Source organism: Amphibalanus amphitrite, unplaced genomic scaffold, assembly GCF_019059575.1.
Source record: "Amphibalanus amphitrite isolate SeventyFive unplaced genomic scaffold, NRLGWU_Aamphi_draft 000626F_arrow, whole genome shotgun sequence".
NCBI lineage: Eukaryota > Metazoa > Arthropoda > Thecostraca > Balanomorpha > Balanidae > Amphibalanus > Amphibalanus amphitrite.
In genome coordinates this window covers 120151-137103 of record NW_024882120.1, presented here as the reverse complement: position 1 = coordinate 137103, position 16953 = coordinate 120151, and the positions used below count along the sequence as shown (strand labels likewise).

General features: G+C 51.3%; 1 protein-coding gene across 2 annotated transcripts; it reads right to left on the bottom strand.

Annotated features, from left to right (window-relative positions):
- Nucleotides 1-3510: 3510 nt before the first annotated feature.
- LOC122363546 (glutathione S-transferase 1-1-like) lies at nucleotides 3511-6667 on the bottom strand. 2 transcript variants are annotated; one of them, XM_043332962.1, is made up of 4 exons: nucleotides 6298-6667; nucleotides 4877-5082; nucleotides 4511-4649; nucleotides 3511-4171 (listed from the first exon to the last, which is right to left on the bottom strand). In XM_043332962.1, the coding sequence occupies exons 2-4, from the start codon at nucleotides 5074-5076 to the stop codon at nucleotides 3851-3853; spliced, it is 660 nt and encodes a 219-aa protein (XP_043188897.1). In that variant the 5' UTR covers nucleotides 5077-5082; nucleotides 6298-6667; the 3' UTR covers nucleotides 3511-3850. The 2 variants fall into 2 exon arrangements, with proteins under 2 accessions (XP_043188897.1, XP_043188898.1); XM_043332963.1 differs by having other exon boundaries at nucleotides 4877-5078; nucleotides 6298-6418.
- Nucleotides 6668-16953: the final 10286 nt, after the last annotated feature.

The window sequence follows — 16953 nt, the reverse complement described above, 5'->3', positions numbered from 1 at the left end:
CCGGTCCGCGTCACAACCCGGCCGCGGATCCACTTCTGTGGCCCTCCGTAGCACCGGGCCCCTCTTCCGCACCGACTCCGAACGTTCTCCCTCGGTTGCCGGCTGCCGTCCATTGCCGCTCCGCGCTGCCTCGGAGTGCTGCGTAGTGGCGTCGAGCGCCACCGCGGTCCAGGCGGACTCGCCTCCCGGCGCCGCCGCCGTCCCGACGCACTCCGCTCCCGGCGCCGCCGCAGTCGCAAACGACTTGGCTCCCGGCGCCGCCGACTCCTTCGTGGTTACCAGCGCGACCTCCGGTCCTGAGGTCACCCGCGCGGCCTCCGGCTCCCTCAGAGCCCCGACGCCTGCCATCGCCGCGGCGCCCGCCACTTCCGCCAGCGCACCGGCGCCCGCCATCGTCTCGGCACCTCCTGCTCTCGCCGCCGTACCGGCGCCTGCCGGCTTCGCAAGCGCACCGGCGTCCACCAGCGTCTCGGCGCTCACCAGTGCCCCGACGCTCACCAGTGTCCCGACGCTCACCAGCGTCTCGGCGCTCACCAGTGCCCCGACGCTCACCAGCGCCCCGACGCTCACCAGCGCCCCGACGCTCACCAGCGCCCCGACGCTCACCAGCGTCCCGACACCCGCTGTCATCCCGTCGTCCACCAGCATCCCGGCGCCCGCTGTCGTCCCGACGTCCACCAGCATCCCGGCGCCCGCTGTCTTCCCGTCGCTCCTTGCTCCCGCCGGTGTCCCGGCGTCCGATTCCTCCACCGGCGTCTCGCAGCGCCAGCGGCACCGGGCGCGCCCACCGGTACACCGGCTTGGCGTCCGACTTCAGCCGCAGTCCTCCCTCGATCGGGATGCGTCCCAGCTCCTCGTTGAAGACAGCTGATTGCCTCTCCGGCACGCCTTTGAGCGTCCGCGCCGGCTGCACGCGGCACACCCGAGCCGATGACGTCATCAGACCAAGCGCCTGCAGCCACTCGCGTCCCATCAGCGGGCGGTGGGGTCCCAGCCCGGTCACCACCAGCCGCAGACGGGTCGCATGTCTTCCCGACGCCGTGACGCTGACCAGCGCCTCCCCTCTCAAGGGAATGACCTGACCTGTGAACGAGGTCAGGCGCAGGTCACACGGGTCCAGCAGCTGCAGAAGTCCCCGCTGCCGCGCTGTCTCCGCGCTCACCAGCGACACCGGGCTCCCCGTGTCCACGACCATGGCCAGCTGCTGGCCGTTCACCGTCACCGTCTTCATTGCCGGCTCCGCGACGCTGGCTTCGACTGAGTTCACCAGCCACGCGTCGCCGTCGACTGAGCTCACCAGCCACGCGTCGCCGTCGCCGTCCGTCTGTTCCTCCTCCGCAGCCACCAGCCGCACCCGCCGCTGCGGACATGCCGCCTTCAGGTGCCCGGTGGAGCCGCACTTGAAGCATCGCCGCTGCCTGGGCCCTCCATCGCTGCCGCTGTTGCCCGGCGCGCCCCGGCCGTGTTCTCCGGCCGCTCCGCTGCGTCCGCCGCTAGCCGCCTGGCCAGCCGGACAGCGGCTGTCACGGGCGCGCGGCACAGCTCCCGCAGCAGGACAGTCTCTTTGCCAGTGCCCCGCAGCGCCGCACCGGAAACAGGTTCCGAGCCGTGACTGGGGCGACCTCACGGCATTGACGGCTCCCTCAGCGCCTGCTGCCGGTGCCTCGGCCAAACGCGTGCCGCCCAGCTGAGCACCGAGCTGCTCCATGTCCTGGTGCGCGCGTGCCGTCTGCCGTACCTCGGCCAGGGTCAAACCGTCGCCCTTCGAGGCGGCCAGCTTTACCAGCTTGGCCCGCAGACCGGCTCGGCTCCCCAGCACGCACCGATCGCGCAGCTCCCGGTCCACTTCAGTGGCTGCATAGCCGCAGCGCACGACCTGCGCTCTCAGACGGCCCAGGAACCTCTCCAGGTCCTCTTCCGGCTCCATCTGCATCCCGTGGAACAGAGAGCGCTCTGCCACCGCGTTCCTGACCGGAGACAGGTAGGTCGTCAGCTTCCTCTTGAGCCGCTCGAAGCTGTCGGCCGTCTCGCTCGTCTCCTCCGGCAGAGTCTCGCTGAGGTCGGCAACATCCGGCCCGACCAGGTGCAACAGCACCGCACACTTCCGGTCGGCCTCCTGGACCCCGACCGCACACAGGTAACGCTCGACACCGCGCAACCACCGGCCGAAGTCGTCGCCCTGCCGAAACGGCTCCACCGCCGAAATCGACAGTCCCGTGCTGTTCATCCTGATCCCGGGCTGAGCTGCCTGCCCCGATCACAACACCCCGACCGCCGCCGCGGACTCCGGCCGTCGTCGCTATCCCGGCCTTCTCGACGCACCCGGTCGTCACTCTCCACTCCGGTCCTCTCCCGACCGTCACTCTCCACTCCTCTCCTCTCCCCCAACCGCCCGGCCGCCGGTCACTGGCGCCGCCGCTGTCGGTTCCTGGCGGTTCCCGCGCTTTCTCCGGCGGGGGAGTCACGTGACCGTGACGCCACAGTCACGTCACCGAGCAGAGAGTCCCGACCAATCACACGCACCGTGAGAGTCTTACGTCACCACCGGCCGGCCCAATCACAGCGCAGCCCGCCGACGCCAGCCACCGCGTCGACCGCGCAACATGGCCGCTGCCAAAATCCGGCGAAAACACGCACGCATGTTACCATCGAGCAACGGGCAAACCGAACACATGCAGCAGCGAAAAAAAAACTAAGCACTAAGCAATTAGCAATTCGCTCCGCATCTCACCGTTCGTCCTCCGTGCCCATCCGCTCTCGCCCGCCACCGCGCACAAAACACTCGCGAGACATCTCATCCTTGTCGCCAGGTTGTTCTGTCGTGGTTCTGTCCTCGCCTCGCGTTACTCAGCTGTGCGACACCTGGCCCGAGAGCGGTTCGGAATGGCACACTTCTGTATTAGTCCGACACACCCGGCACGGGACTCCCCCGTGCCGGCTCCCCGTCCAGACACATGCCCACGCGGCCAGGGCTCAGCGGCGACTGCCTACACTTCCGGCCGCCGCGCCGGCCCACGCATGCGCATCTCCGGCCGCCGCACCGGCCTAGCCACGGGCGGTCCCAGCCGCGGTCGGAGGGGGGACGGCTCAGGATACCACAGGGGGCATGGCTGTTCCTACACCTGGGCGGTTCTCCATCGCTGGGCGGTTCTCCTGCCCGGTACCAGTAATACCTATGGCCCACGGGCAATATGTTAAGCCCTCACGTGACTCGGGTCCAGCTCCAGCTTTGATATGACCAGCTGCGGCCTCAAGAACCTTGGGTTGAAAAGAGAAGAAGTGAGACCAGTCAAAACCGACAGGCCACAAATCCACCAGGTGACGGATCAAACAAGTGCACGACAGATTGTCGGTTGTAGGCTGGTCGGTTGACGCCTGACGGTTGCGCCGGTGGAACTTGGTACTGCAGAGCTGGGCCCTTTCTCACACTTGGGGTAAAAGTGTAAAACTTATGAAAGAACCTACATACATGAGCAGTGCACTAGCAAGTGCAAGACGGAAAACACAACATTCAAACACAGTTTATTTATCAAAATCGTTAGACGTATCAATCTACCGAGCACTGTGCAATTTACCTATTTCGGGACGAATGGTGAGGCCACAGCAGCCGAGTCCGAGTGCTTTGCGAATCGACTGGCTCCCGACATATCCGCAAAAGGCAGCTGACATGGGCTTCAACAGTTCCTACAAAACAAGCAGGAATCTCAAAACACAGTCATTACACTACCTTTGACATTCCCTGAAAATATCATCAATAAACTAAAAACTCTCGCACACAACCGAGATACATACCTACTTGTCATATACGCTCTGTCGGACCGTCTATCCAACCCGGGTCACATCGCTCCCACTAGGCACCAAGCTCAGCAATGCCCTTCTTGACGGCCTCGCCGAGCATGTTGGCACCCTCGACGTTAACGCTGTAGTAGGGCAGCTGCGTCTGCAGTCGTGTAAGCCAGGCGCTGATGCGTGGCCACTTGTCCTTCTCTAGAAGACCTGCCGCCTGTACGGTGGACACGTTGGCCAGAACAGCCAGGTCGGCCACCGTCACCTTCTCGCCGGCGACGTTCTGCGAGCGACCCAGGAAGGTCTCCAGCAGGTCCAGGTTCTCGTCCAGCTTGGGCTTGTTCTTCTTGAATTCCTCCAGGTTCTTGTTGAACAGCACCGGGAACTGTAAAAGCGGGTGGAGAAGATGCTGGTGAAGTGATTCTCACTATCCTAGGTATCTTAGTTCTACCACATGCATGTCTTTGTCTATAGAAGAGGCCGCAAAGCTCTTTTCTGCAAGATTCATCCTTCGAAAGTTCCATAAGTTGACGTTGAACGACACACTCCGAAGCCCGACTATTACAAGCTCTTTTTAACGCCAGCTTTTTCTGATCTGAACGCTTGCGTTCATAACCCAGCTGAGAGAGATGTGAGCACTTGGTAAGGACTAAGGAGACCTAGAGAGTAATTTATAAGTAAACAAAGTTCTAAGCTCTCAGGCTGAGGCATATCAGGCACCTACCACAATGCCCCGGATGCTGGAGAAGAGGCCGGAGTCGAAGTGAAGCCTCTGGTCGACCTTGGCCCGCTCCGCCGGGTCCTTGGGGTACAGCTCACTCTCCGGTGCATACTTGTTCATCAGGTAGGTGATGATGGCCTTGCTGGAAATGGGTAGAGGACGGTTAACACTCGAGGGTACCGACGAGACATGAGGTATGTCAGCAACGGCGCGACCATTTCCTGAAGAACAGCATACACGATCCGCTTTATGTGGAAAGACTCGTACATCGAAACTATATCGTTGATCGCTCATGTAGTGTGAAGCATTAGTGCGAGATAACTCAACGCCTCCGTATGCCACCAAGGAGTCCGGCGTCTTCCCACATACCTCTCTCCCAAGCAGAGGTCGCCATCCTTCATGGTAGGCACTGTGTGTGCCGGGTTCATCTTGAGGAACTCTGGTGACCGGTGCTGGCCAGCCTGCATGTCTACCTTGTTGAAGGTGTAGTCCAGGCCGATAGCCTTGGCCACCAGGTAGACGGCCCGGCACGGCGGGCTGCCCTGCACGCCGAAAATGTCCACTCCCATCGCTGGCTGAGGATGAAACAGAATGAGGTGTTAGATGCGTCGAATGGGGTGTTTGAAGTTCATTTGCGTAGGCCGCCAGGATGGTTTGAGTCTTGTTACCTTTAGACGCAAAAGCTCTAAGAGAAAATCCACCCAAATGAATACAGGATTGGGAAATTTGTTTTTCATAAGTTAACTGTCCCAGTTCCGCTCATGTTCTGATGTTATAATACAAAATAATTTTTGTTGTGCTGATCATATTTGGCGCCGGGACTCATTTCGGTTCGGCAGCAGGCCAGACGCAACGGTGGGTAGAAGCTTGAAAATCGATTGAACGATGCATCGTGGTTGATATACCGAGTCTCAGGTCGTCTCGTATTGATCGATCGTAATGTATCTTACACATGATCTCATTTATTGATTTTTGCCCGGCTGTGAGCCATGGGTGCAGATGTAAACACGTTTTCCCAGTATTATCGGCCCCACCGCGCCTGAATAAACTGACTTGGGACTCCCGACAACCACCCCGCCCCTTCTGAAAACAATAAACACACCGGCTGACGGTGCCTTTGAACGTTCAGCGCGGCGGGACTTTCATGGTTCGTAATTCGTATGGCTGTTGTCATGGTTGTCCTGGCGATCTGCCATGGCGAGTATGGACTATGGAGGTCAACAGTCGGCCCTATCTCGAACTTCATAGGAAGGTTGAAGGTCAGCTCTGAAAGTCTCCGTCATCTAGTGAAGGTCAAATGACATCGGTGCTGGTCTGATAACCCACGCGGGGCACCGCTCGCATGCTCGTGGCCAGAGTGCTGTATGTATGTATGTACTTCTGCGATCAGGACATCTGTAAGTATAGGAATGGGAAGGATGTTTGTCAGTGATTTCAGATGATGTTTACCTACTCCGCACGATTTACATTCCAGAGCCGATCAGCCTCATTTCATGCTCCGCGGCCAAATACATTCCAGTGAGATATAATAGAATTAAACGGTGTTCCCATGCGAGGCGTCCATTTCTCAACGCAATCCCTCGGCTTATCGACTTGACAGGCATGCTATCATACTAGTCGTGGATATCCAGTAACACGCTATCAGTAAATACCAGCGGACATCCCTAGTGCCGTAACTCTGTCAATAACATACTTGTTAAATACGTGCCAAATACGGGCGACGGAAGCACGCAACTGAATCAGCAAGGAGAAGCGAACGGTCCTACATTCAAGTGCTTGTAACTGCTTACCTGTTAGTGGAATGCGGCGTACAGCTCGAAGACACTGAAGAACGCTGCGTTGGGAGCCGCCGCTTCCACGTCCTTCCCCGCGTCCCGTCAGTCGACAACAGCGGTAGACCCGGCAGCGGCAGTGGCGGCGGAAGGTGCAAGTCACGCCCGCGTCGGACTGCCCCAGGCGACAGGGGCGGCACCAGCGACGGTCATAGTCAAGGCCGGGGCTATAACCGCTGCCCGACGCTGCCCGGCGTCTCTAAGGACTAAAATCCAGTGGATGATAAGCAAAAAGTGGGTATGGGATCATAGGGGCCGTGTTTCTAGAATATGTTATGCCACTGACGTGGCGAGAATGATGGTGAGTCCGCGTGACTTGCCATACCGGCCACTGCAGACAGATAGGGGACGGCGATACGGCGGGGCTTCCGTGGGGTGTGTCACAACTTCCTGACTGTCCTCGTCTAGCATGTTAGCTGGAGGGGGAAGGTGATGGTTGATGCTGTTTTACATTGTAACCGCAGCTCGCAAAAATCATCGAAGGAAGTATTTTATCAATCTCTGAATATACCTGACAACGATCAGCTCCAACACCGAATACTGCACATAATGTCCTGGCGGCCTTCGATTCCGTTGCGTGAAAAGAGCCATCAACACGGCTATGTGACGTTGAACACACCGTCATGGCAGCCAACAAACAGATGGACGTTGCCATAGCGACGACAATCACCCATAGACTCTACGTGCTGACTTGACAATGCATTCAGTACCGGCGAACAATTTATTGTCTGAACCAACAAGAGGAGACGACGGAGCGGCCTCGCACAGCGCACTTTGCGCCAAAAGACGACCGTTCCCCAGTTGATTTTGTAAATTGAAGTTGCGAGTCATGACGCTCGCACACATCGAGTACACACTACCACTCCCCATGTTCCTACCACAAAAGGAAGAGATGAAAAGGAAGGAAGGGGTAGACGAGGAGAATGCTCGCACTGACATTGCCCTGCGGTTCCAACACAAAAGACAGGCAGCGGTTCAGTAGCTGAACGGTTTCGATGTTGAACGTGGGGACGCCACAACATTGCCAATGCTTTTAGCCGCTGGCTTCACGGGCAAAGAGCGATATGACAAATGATGAAGTGTTGACGCACATTCAGTCCGCACGGGCCACGGGATAACTGAAAGTCAAGATCTTTTCTGAGGGCCTCGGAGCCTCCCGGTTCACCGTTTACGCTTTGTTTATGTCTTGAAAACATATGTCCAAATATTTGAAAGAAAGTGACAAGCTACTGCATAGCGATGGTTACTTCTCGATTAATCTGACCGCAGAGCAAGCATTGACTTCTGCAATCAGCATCTAGTCGGACGTCAGATGCTACTGATCTTCACCGATGGTGTCAGGATGTACCAAAAACTTGACACATTTGGTACCTGCTGCCTGCATCCGAATTGACGGTAGCATTTGGCTCCATAATTTTAAGATGTTGTGGCCAGTGCGCGAGTGTGTGTGAAAAGAAATTATCCAAACACAAGATGATTACTCAATTTTATATCTCCTCAAATTTCTAACACCTGCACTTCTATTTACTCGTCATCGTTTCGATAGATCATCTTTTTAATGGCGCTGGGAGACTGAAAGAGACCCATGACCTCGCAGTATGGATTATCTGTAACAAATAGAAGAGCGGTTACTTGAGGAGTTCTGGTCGCATGACCCGCTAACACCGCCGCTATGTGGACGTCATTTATGTGAAAGGTGGCATTTTGATGAATGGGTAGCTCAGTAGACAGACACTGCAGTTGGTCTACTCAGTCCAGTGGACGGTCACCAAGTCCAATGTGCGGTCAGTTCAGTGGATGAACAGTTTAGTGGATGGACGTGCGGACAGCTGGTGCAGCGGAAGTACTGGCTATCAATCCACTGGACTAGCAACTTTTAGCTTATCATCACAATCCTTTGTTCGTTGAGAGTAAAGTAACTTCCCATAGATCGTAGAGGTATCGTTCACTACACATGAGCTCAAGCGCTACTCTTCATGTCCTTGGACAAGAATGGGAGACCGAATCGCCAAGCTGGCAATCAGAGGAGCTCACCGTAACAGCTTTCCACGATCCTCCCTACTTCTTCATTGATCGTCAATCGAACGGCACTTTCGAGTTCAGCGGTTACATCTTCGAGTTATGGCAGATGCTGGCTCACAAGCTCCGCCTGAACTACCGAATCGTTCCGCTGTTTTCGGGAGGATTCGGGAACCTGGGCGCAAACGGTACGTGGGGAGGCATGACGGGTGAGCTGGCCTATGGCAGGGCCGACGTCGCCCTCACCTGGCTCGGCATGACCCCAGAGAGGGCTAAAGTGGTTGACTTTGCGGACGCAGTGCCACTGAGTTCCTACCACAACACTTTCTTCGTGAGCAGTCAGACGGAAGAGGCTCATCGCATCTCGACCGAGCTGTTTGGACTACTTCTGAAGCCGCTTCATGTGTACGTCTGGTGGACCTTGCTTGCTGCTTTACTGGGAATAGCTGGAGCTCTGGGACTCTCACTATGTGTCCAACGCAAGCTGTTGAAGCGCGAAGTAAACGAACACGAAGACATGAGCTTAGGGTCTTCTATCTTCTCCTGTCTGATGTCTATCCTGAGACAAGGCTGGGTGTCTACCCCAAGGACAGCATCGGCGAGGATCATGTTCCTGGTGGCTTGGCTCCTCAGTATCATCATCTACATCAGCTACACGGCGAACCTGATGTCCCATCTGACTGTCCCCATCGTCCACAGGCCTATCGAAACCCTCAGACAGTTCCTGGAGCTCCCCAACTGGAAGATCGCTATGGAACCAGGCGCGGAGGATCTGGACCGCTGGGCAAGAAGTGCCAACACGGACGAACGAAAAGTGCGCGAGCTTGTGCTTCAAGGAGATCGCTACCTCCCGGCAAACCTAGCGGCAGAGCAGCGCGAGCTTCTGCATCTAGTCGGGCCCGAGGTTCTTTTGTTCCTCGATGGTGACCGGATGCATTACGCTCTTGGATCCGCGGGGTGTCACACTCACATGGTCCCTCTGAATGATCCAACCACCACGGATTTTCCGCGACAGGGGTACCTCGCCTTCGCCAAGGGAAAACGATCGCTTCGACAGGCAGCCAATAAGGTGATGCTGAAAATGAGGAGTGCGGGAGTGATTTCTCGTCTCAAGAAGAGGTGGCCAAAGCGAGGCATGGAAAAATGCGGACTCTCTTCTGGCTTCAGAGCATTATCGTTTCGCGATATGCTAGCTGTATTGATAGTCGTTCCCTTGGCCACAATTTTTAGCGTAGCAATTTTGGTCGCCGAACGTATTTTATCATCAAAGCATACGGGACGTGACGAAGACATGAATATTTTCATCAAACGTCATACGGAGCCTTTCCGCGTGTCTAGTGATGGTGCCCAATCTGAGAGTGAGAAAATGATTGCGAGCAATATTTAGAGCGATAAAGTAGAATAGAAGGAGATAACGAGCATGCATGATCGAAGCAAGAAAATGAAATAAAAATGAAATGAAATAAAGTAAAATAAAATAACATAAACGGAAAATTCGCAAGCGTGAGGCGAAAACTAGAATGGGAGCGCAGAAGGGTTCGTATTTTGAATCACACAGAATGTTATGTTTTCGGTATCCCAGTATGCTGCCAGTATCGTCCCGTCCGCAAAATATAACACCTTGAAAGTATTGTCACCTTGGCACCAGAGTTCAAATAAATGGATATGGAGAAATGTCTTATGATCTATTATGCTAGCAGAAGACCTAAAAAATAACAAGGCCATTTGGGTTGATGTCGCTTACAATATCAGAAATGTAGTCTCTGATTTTTGGTGAAGCCCAAGTCAGTTAAAATCTAACCTTTCGCTCTAACCATTCCAGACCCATGCACAATCCGCGACCACTTGCGTCAATTACCCGTTGCCACTTGCCAGTATAGCAAAGTTTAAAGACAGTCAAACACGTTACCGTTCAATATATTTAACAAGTTCACCATACACACACGTTTGAACACTGGCCTCTATCAGTATCCACTATCAGCGCCATCTCTGAAACTTCGTTAATTGAACTTAATGCCCAAGTATTTATTGAATTAGTATTGCATTAGCATTAGCACAATGACAGCCCACTGGCTACTTCGCAGAACTCGCAGTCATACAAGTAACGTCAGCTGCAGGGACATACAAATAGGTATTTCGTTCCTGAAGACGACCCTGGAAGATGATTGCTTAACCCGCGCCCCACTGGGGTCTGCGTATAACACGCCCTACTGGGGGGGGGGCTATTCATAGCCCCCCCTCCTAACTCCGAAACTACTAGGCCGATTGTCAAAATTCAAACGGCGTCTGATAGCCCCGGAAAAACTGTCGAACGAAACCTAATTTCATTGACCTCGAGGTCACTGATGACGTCACAGGTCAGGTCAAAGTAAAAATTATTAGCATTTTGGCTTCTTCACGTTTTGGGCTCTGGCCGCCGTCTTACAAGTCAGATCAGGCTCATTTTTGGTTCACACACTCGTGAACAGATGCTCTAGATACTCTGAGGGTACCAAACTTGTACTTTGATTTTCAGGTCAAGGTCAGGTCATCACAGGTCACGAAAATATTATATCATCCGTCGGTCACGTGACACATGTTTTATGGTCCATTTAGGCCAAACATTTCGAATTTGATGTCGTCTGTGTCATTCGAGGTCATTTTGAGTCAAATTTAGCTTAGGTCAGGTCACTTTCAGGTCAAAAAAGGTCAAATTTTGAAGTTAAAATTTTACAACAAAAAAGGTGTCTATTGGATGCAGTTTGAGCTCAGGAACACGATGGTGCTATTTATATTGGCGTACGATGTCAAATTCGTGCTGAAAAATGGATTTGAAAAATTAATAATTGTTAATTTTTTGCAATAATGCGTATAACTTGGCCATTTTTGAAGATATTTAGCTAAAACTTGCTAGAGTTAGTCATAATAATGCGTTCTATCACATATATTCCGGTTTTTTCGAAAAGTCAACAACTTTTTGAAAAAAATGTAAAAATATAAATTTTGATTTTTTTTATATGAACTTTTCGAAATTTTCAAAATTTCGAAAATCCGAGATAGCAGTTTGATAGCGCAGTCTATTCTGAGTCCTCTCATGCAAAGAAATTGGATCTAGCTTAAAAACTGAGCTCTTGGGAGCGATTGCCGTGGTTCAATGTTTTGCGTCGAAATCGGCCGAACATGACGTCACTCTGACGTCATTTCCGGCCGACCTATGGTAGGTACGAAGTTCAAATTTTGACACAAGGTGTCAAATTGATGCAGCCGAAGGTACTCAAAGTTTGGCGTCGATACGTCAAGCAGTTCGGAGTTATTGCAGAAAAACGGGAGGGGGGGCTATAAATAGCCCCCCCCCCAGTGGGGCGCGGGTTAAAGGTAGACTGCCACCATTTTTTCACAAAACGGTTTTCACTAGAGCTGAGCCACCTATGTCCCAGCCTGAAGTCGGTTTTCCGAAATTCGAACCCGTTTGCGAGAAATCGGAGACCAAAGTTCAGTTTGATGCCATTTTTTTAGTCCAAGAAAACCGACATCTCTACTGTTTATCGATAACTTTGAAACATGAATTTTCTTATCTTTTGGCAAATATATGTCAAAACTTTGATTGTTTCGAGATCAGAGAAGAATTTTGGAGTGTCAAAACAAAAGTTAAACTTATATATTCGGTAGTTCATTTTTTCCAAAAAAGTGTGGGAAATGGGGTTTAACATGGGCCAGACCCATTCCAAATGAGCCATGATTTTTAAATGTTTTACGAAGTTAAATGCAAAATAAATTAAACATGGCCAATTTCTTATGAAATCATATATTAGTAAATCATAAAATACCTTACTTTTTCAAATAAAATGTAATAATCTTATGACCTTGAAGTCTAGTGATGTGTAAACATTGTCGCTAGACATTAACCGATTGATAATTGTATGATAATCGATAATTTTTTTCGCGATTCACGTGATGATACTTTGTCAGGTGAATTCTAAAATTTTGTTTTGTCCAGGGAATAAATCATAGGCCGATCTGAGAAAACTTTTTGAAGTGGCAGTCTTCCTTTAATCTACTGCATGCTATCAAAAACGCTAAGCTGGTGCACACGGCTCTCCGTGAGTACAGTTGCCAGTCGCCACATTGGTTGTAAACATACATGCAGGGTCTTCAGGCTACATCTGTATGTCACAGTTAGTTCACAGTTTTGCACCAACGTCGAACACACTTAACCCTCGCCGGACGAGGGGGGGGGGGGCGGGTGCCGCCCCCCCCCCCATAGGGTTTTTTCGCGATAGCTCCGAACATGCTGGCGACAGAGAGCTGAAACTTGGCATACCTGACCTTTGATTCAAGCCGGATCTTTTGACACATACCGCATTTTTGGGTCAGGTCAGGTCACTGACCTATGACGTCATAAGTGAACCTCTGCACGGTCTTCAGATGTCGCAACTTCGCAACGCCCTCACTGCCAGAGGAGATGTCACAGGGAAATGAAACTTGCAGGATCTAGTATCCATTATGAGTCTCACAATTTGTATATCTCGGATTTTTCCTAAAGGTCATATGAGGTCAGGTCATTTTCGTGACCTCTCCATTATAAGTCAATGGGGAAAAATGAAAACTGCTATTCTGGCGCCGGGAACGATCTCCAACTATCTCAAGCACACAGAATCGTGATTTGATGCACTCCTTGCAAGGTTAGATGCGTCACTTTTGCAATGTTGACCTTGCGTGACGTCATTTATGACGTCATCAAGGTCATATTAGTTTTTCGTCAATACCTCTTGATCAAATTGAGCTAGCGAGTCGGGAAAGCCACCAATGGACTCAGGAAGACCTGCCGAATCGAATGATATGCGACATGACCTCTTTTGACCAACTTCGTGACCTGGGGGTGCTGACCTGACCTTGACCTGAGGTCAACACCCCAAGTTGACCTGACCCGGACAAAAAGTATATCATTCGACGCGCCTGAGCGAGGCGAACACGATGCTGCCAAAATTGCGGCTCTGCGGCCGTTTTTTGCGAAGTTATTCACCAAAAACTGAACCGTACCTTGTGGCACTTGACCTGACCTCAGAGGTCACCGGTTGACCTAGGACCTTAAAATCGGGTACCAATCTCTGCGTCTCGTAACGGCGCACACGCTCGTTTTTTCCGCGACGCGCTAGCTCCACCAGGGGCGAAACGGCGAGGGGGGGTCGTACCCGCCCCCCCCCCTCGGCCGGCGCGTATGTAGAAAACCAATAGGTCCGGCGAGGGTTAAGTCATCAAATAAAGGAGCTGTTGCATGCAAGCCGCACCCACGTTTTTACAACTCATCGCTTAGAACTACGCAACGTCCTTCGTTTGCTTCCAGCGCGTCTGTTTGGTTGGGGACCCATTTGTTCGATAAAGATGTCAATAAGGTTCCGGCTGTTCATTTGATAAATGCCACCGGCCACATTAGTTGTCTGCAAACGCTTTGGCATTTGATGTTTAAAGCGTTTTTATGTTGTACATAGTCGCGATCAATTCAATTTGCGAGGCTTCAGAGGTGTTCACATAACATTAGTTTGATAACGAAACATATAGTTTTTACCATTTGATTTTGTGTTTGATTTGAGTTTTTACCATGTTTTACTTTGCATTTGGTGTAAAAAACATTTATCTAAAAATGCAATTCCAATAACAGTTTGCGATGTTTTATTCACATGAATCTAGAAGGAGTCTGTTTGGGCTTCGCTTTTCCATGTCTCCCTTTCTATACCTAATCGTTCAGTGCTGCATGTGTTGTGTTTAATCATCACAGAACTATGCGACTATGTCACCTATGTATATTTATCAACAACATTATTTACAGCACTAGAAAACATTCATTATTTACGTTCTTCTCACAAGATTTGACTATATCAAGCTGGCCAACTGACTGACCTCTTCTAGCCCATGCTGACCTCAGCTGAACCTTTTTGACCCAGTCTGACCTCTGTTAGTTCCATCTGATCCCGTATGACCTCTGCTGGCCTCATATGACCTCATATGGCCTCATAAGTTGACTCTGTCTGACCTCTGCCAATTCCAGCTGACCCCGTATGACCTCTGTTAACTTCAGCTGACCCCATCTGACCTGACGTGACCCCTGCTGACCTAGCAGAGTGTCACCACGGTCCGATACTGGGTCGGTCTCGGCCGTCTGAGCTGGGAGAGCACGCTGTTCAGGTTGAGTGTCGGCCGGCGGGTTCCGATCAGCCCCACCGCCTGAGAATCGGGCCCAGTCACCTGACACCCAGCTACAAAAGGGCACACCTTTTGCGGTTTACCGTCACGGATTTCATAACGACAGTCGCAGATGCTAGGTCGTGACCTCTGAGGACTTCGTCTGAAGCGTCCAGATCTAGCCAGCTGCCCGTCGCTGGAAGTCAATGACGACACGGGCACTCGATAGGTGCAGAGGCGGCGCCGGGCCGGCGTCGGACGGACCACGGTCGGCCGAGCTGTCGGTCGTGGTGTCCGCGCGTTGGAAGTGCTGCTCACTCGAAGACAGCAGACGGTGAAGCCGGGACAGCGACCGAAGGTAGCGCCACCTATACGGCAGCTGCTCGCTGAGACGCAGTTTCCGAGGAAGCCGGTAGATGTCACGCATGACCGGCCAGCCTGGCCTGTGAAAAGGTGACAATCTAAGACAGGGCAACACAGTTAATCGCTGATCGCTGGTGAAATCTAGAGTTCTCCCTTACTGGAGGGGGGAGAGGGGAGGGGGCGAGACTAGTTGAAAGTCCTGAACATTAGGGTTTGTTGGAGCCGTTTATGAAGAGCTAGGACAAATTTTTAGACAAAAATAAAGAATAAAGTTTTGAATAGGTATATTTTAACAATGCTTTGAAAGACATGACTAAAGCTCAAAAGACAGTTTGAGATTTTTTTCGGTGGGATTCTGCCCAACATTTATTTGCATTGCATCATTATCATGCAGAAACCTTATGATGGGGGTGATAACGGTGCCATGCAAACTTTCCCAATAGTGATATTCCCTTTTGAATTTAAATCTGTATTTTGAAAGCTTGACAGCTATTTTTCTCCCTGTTCAATGGAAAAATACATTATGTAACAAAAATGAGGAATAAAAATAGATGCATATCTATATTTGGATGAAAAAAAATTTAAAAAATAACAGTTAACACCTTTGAATTGCACTAGAAATAATTCTACATTAATTGTATTAAAAAATAAATTGCAACTTTGTCTTTTCATTTTTGGTTTTCTATTTTCTATTTCATCTTTTTTATTTTTTATTTTATCCTCTATGTTTTACTATAAAAAAACACTTAAGTTTTGTCACTTCACGTTGCCAGAACTAAGAGAAATGCAAGAAGCAAATAAATGTCATGATTATTATTGACATCTGTAATGAAAACTAAGACAGAACGAACTACACAGAATAAGACACCACTATTCAATTTTTCTTGAAGCGAGCTCATGACGTCTGTTGCGACTTGCGATACTATATGGATGGAGCATTGACCTGATAGGACGGGTGATTAATTAGCCTAAAAATATCACCTTTTACGGAGAATACTGTGTCATTTTCATCAACAGACTTCCCGAGCTGTAGATTTACCGTCACCAGCACCCCACAAACTGTTTAATACGCGTTTAAGACTCACCAAAAAAGGACACAATCCGCCTCTGTCCTGCCGACTGGTGCATCACCAACAGCACCACCAGTACCAGCACCATCACCAGCACCACCTGTCGTCGAACGAAGATCATCTCAGCTGACCTGAGGACGTTCACAGTCCTCGCTCTTCCCGAGCGCACGCGATATGTCCGGTCGGCGCCCGTGCAGCCGGGCCTTATAATACGTGGGCGGCCCCGTCCGCTGGGACAGACAACATTCCGCTCTGCACCGGCTAGTATGTACATAAATGAGACATTATTGCGCACCTCGTGGCTGAATATCGTGTCGGTCTACTACACTGGCCAGTGGCTCTCTTGGGTGTCTGCGCACTTTGGAAATACCCTGGGTAGACAATGAAGTTTTTAGCAGCGCGCATCAAATGTTATAGCACGGGATTTCCCTCGCGTTATGCAACCAGTAATTGCATATTTCAACCAGCAAATTTGGGCCCGAATAGCTGTTTTGAATTTTATTTAGATGCCTGGCTTAGACAGTAGACACATTTAGACACGTTTATCACAGCACTGTGCAATGAACACAACAGCAGCTAGTCACCGTACGTGGCAGGAAGTGCCTGTATCAGCGTATTATGTTTATCGTTCATATTGGGCCCGAATAGCTGTTTTGAATTTTATTTAGATGCCTGGCTTAGACAGTAGACACATTTATCACAGCACTGTGCAATGAACACAACAGCAGCTAGTCACCGTACGTGGCAGGAAGTGCCTGTATCAGCGTATTATGTTTAGCGTTCATCTCGATTCTCTCTCTCTCTCTCTCTCTCTCTCTCTCTCTCTCTCTCTCTCTCTCTCTCTCTCTCTCTCTCTCTCTCTCTCTCTCTCTCTTTCTCTCTCCATATACATCCCTACAAACATGATAAATCTCCGATTGAGATTCAGCCCCGAAAATAGTGATGACATCATAATACCCTGTCCCTACACTCCCTGCGGTACTATCCCGTTCATCCGATACTA

Coding starts and splice junctions, on each gene's coding strand:
- LOC122363546 (XM_043332962.1), bottom strand. CDS start 5,076: ATGGGAGTGGACATTTTCGGCGTGCAGGGCAGCCCGCCGTGCCGGGCC. Junction 4,650..4,876: donor GACCTCTGCTTGGGAGAGAG/GTATGTGGGAAG, acceptor ACCCATTTCCAG/CAAGGCCATCATCACCTACC. Junction 4,172..4,510: donor CCAGCATCCGGGGCATTGTG/GTAGGTGCCTGA, acceptor CCGCTTTTACAG/TTCCCGGTGCTGTTCAACAA.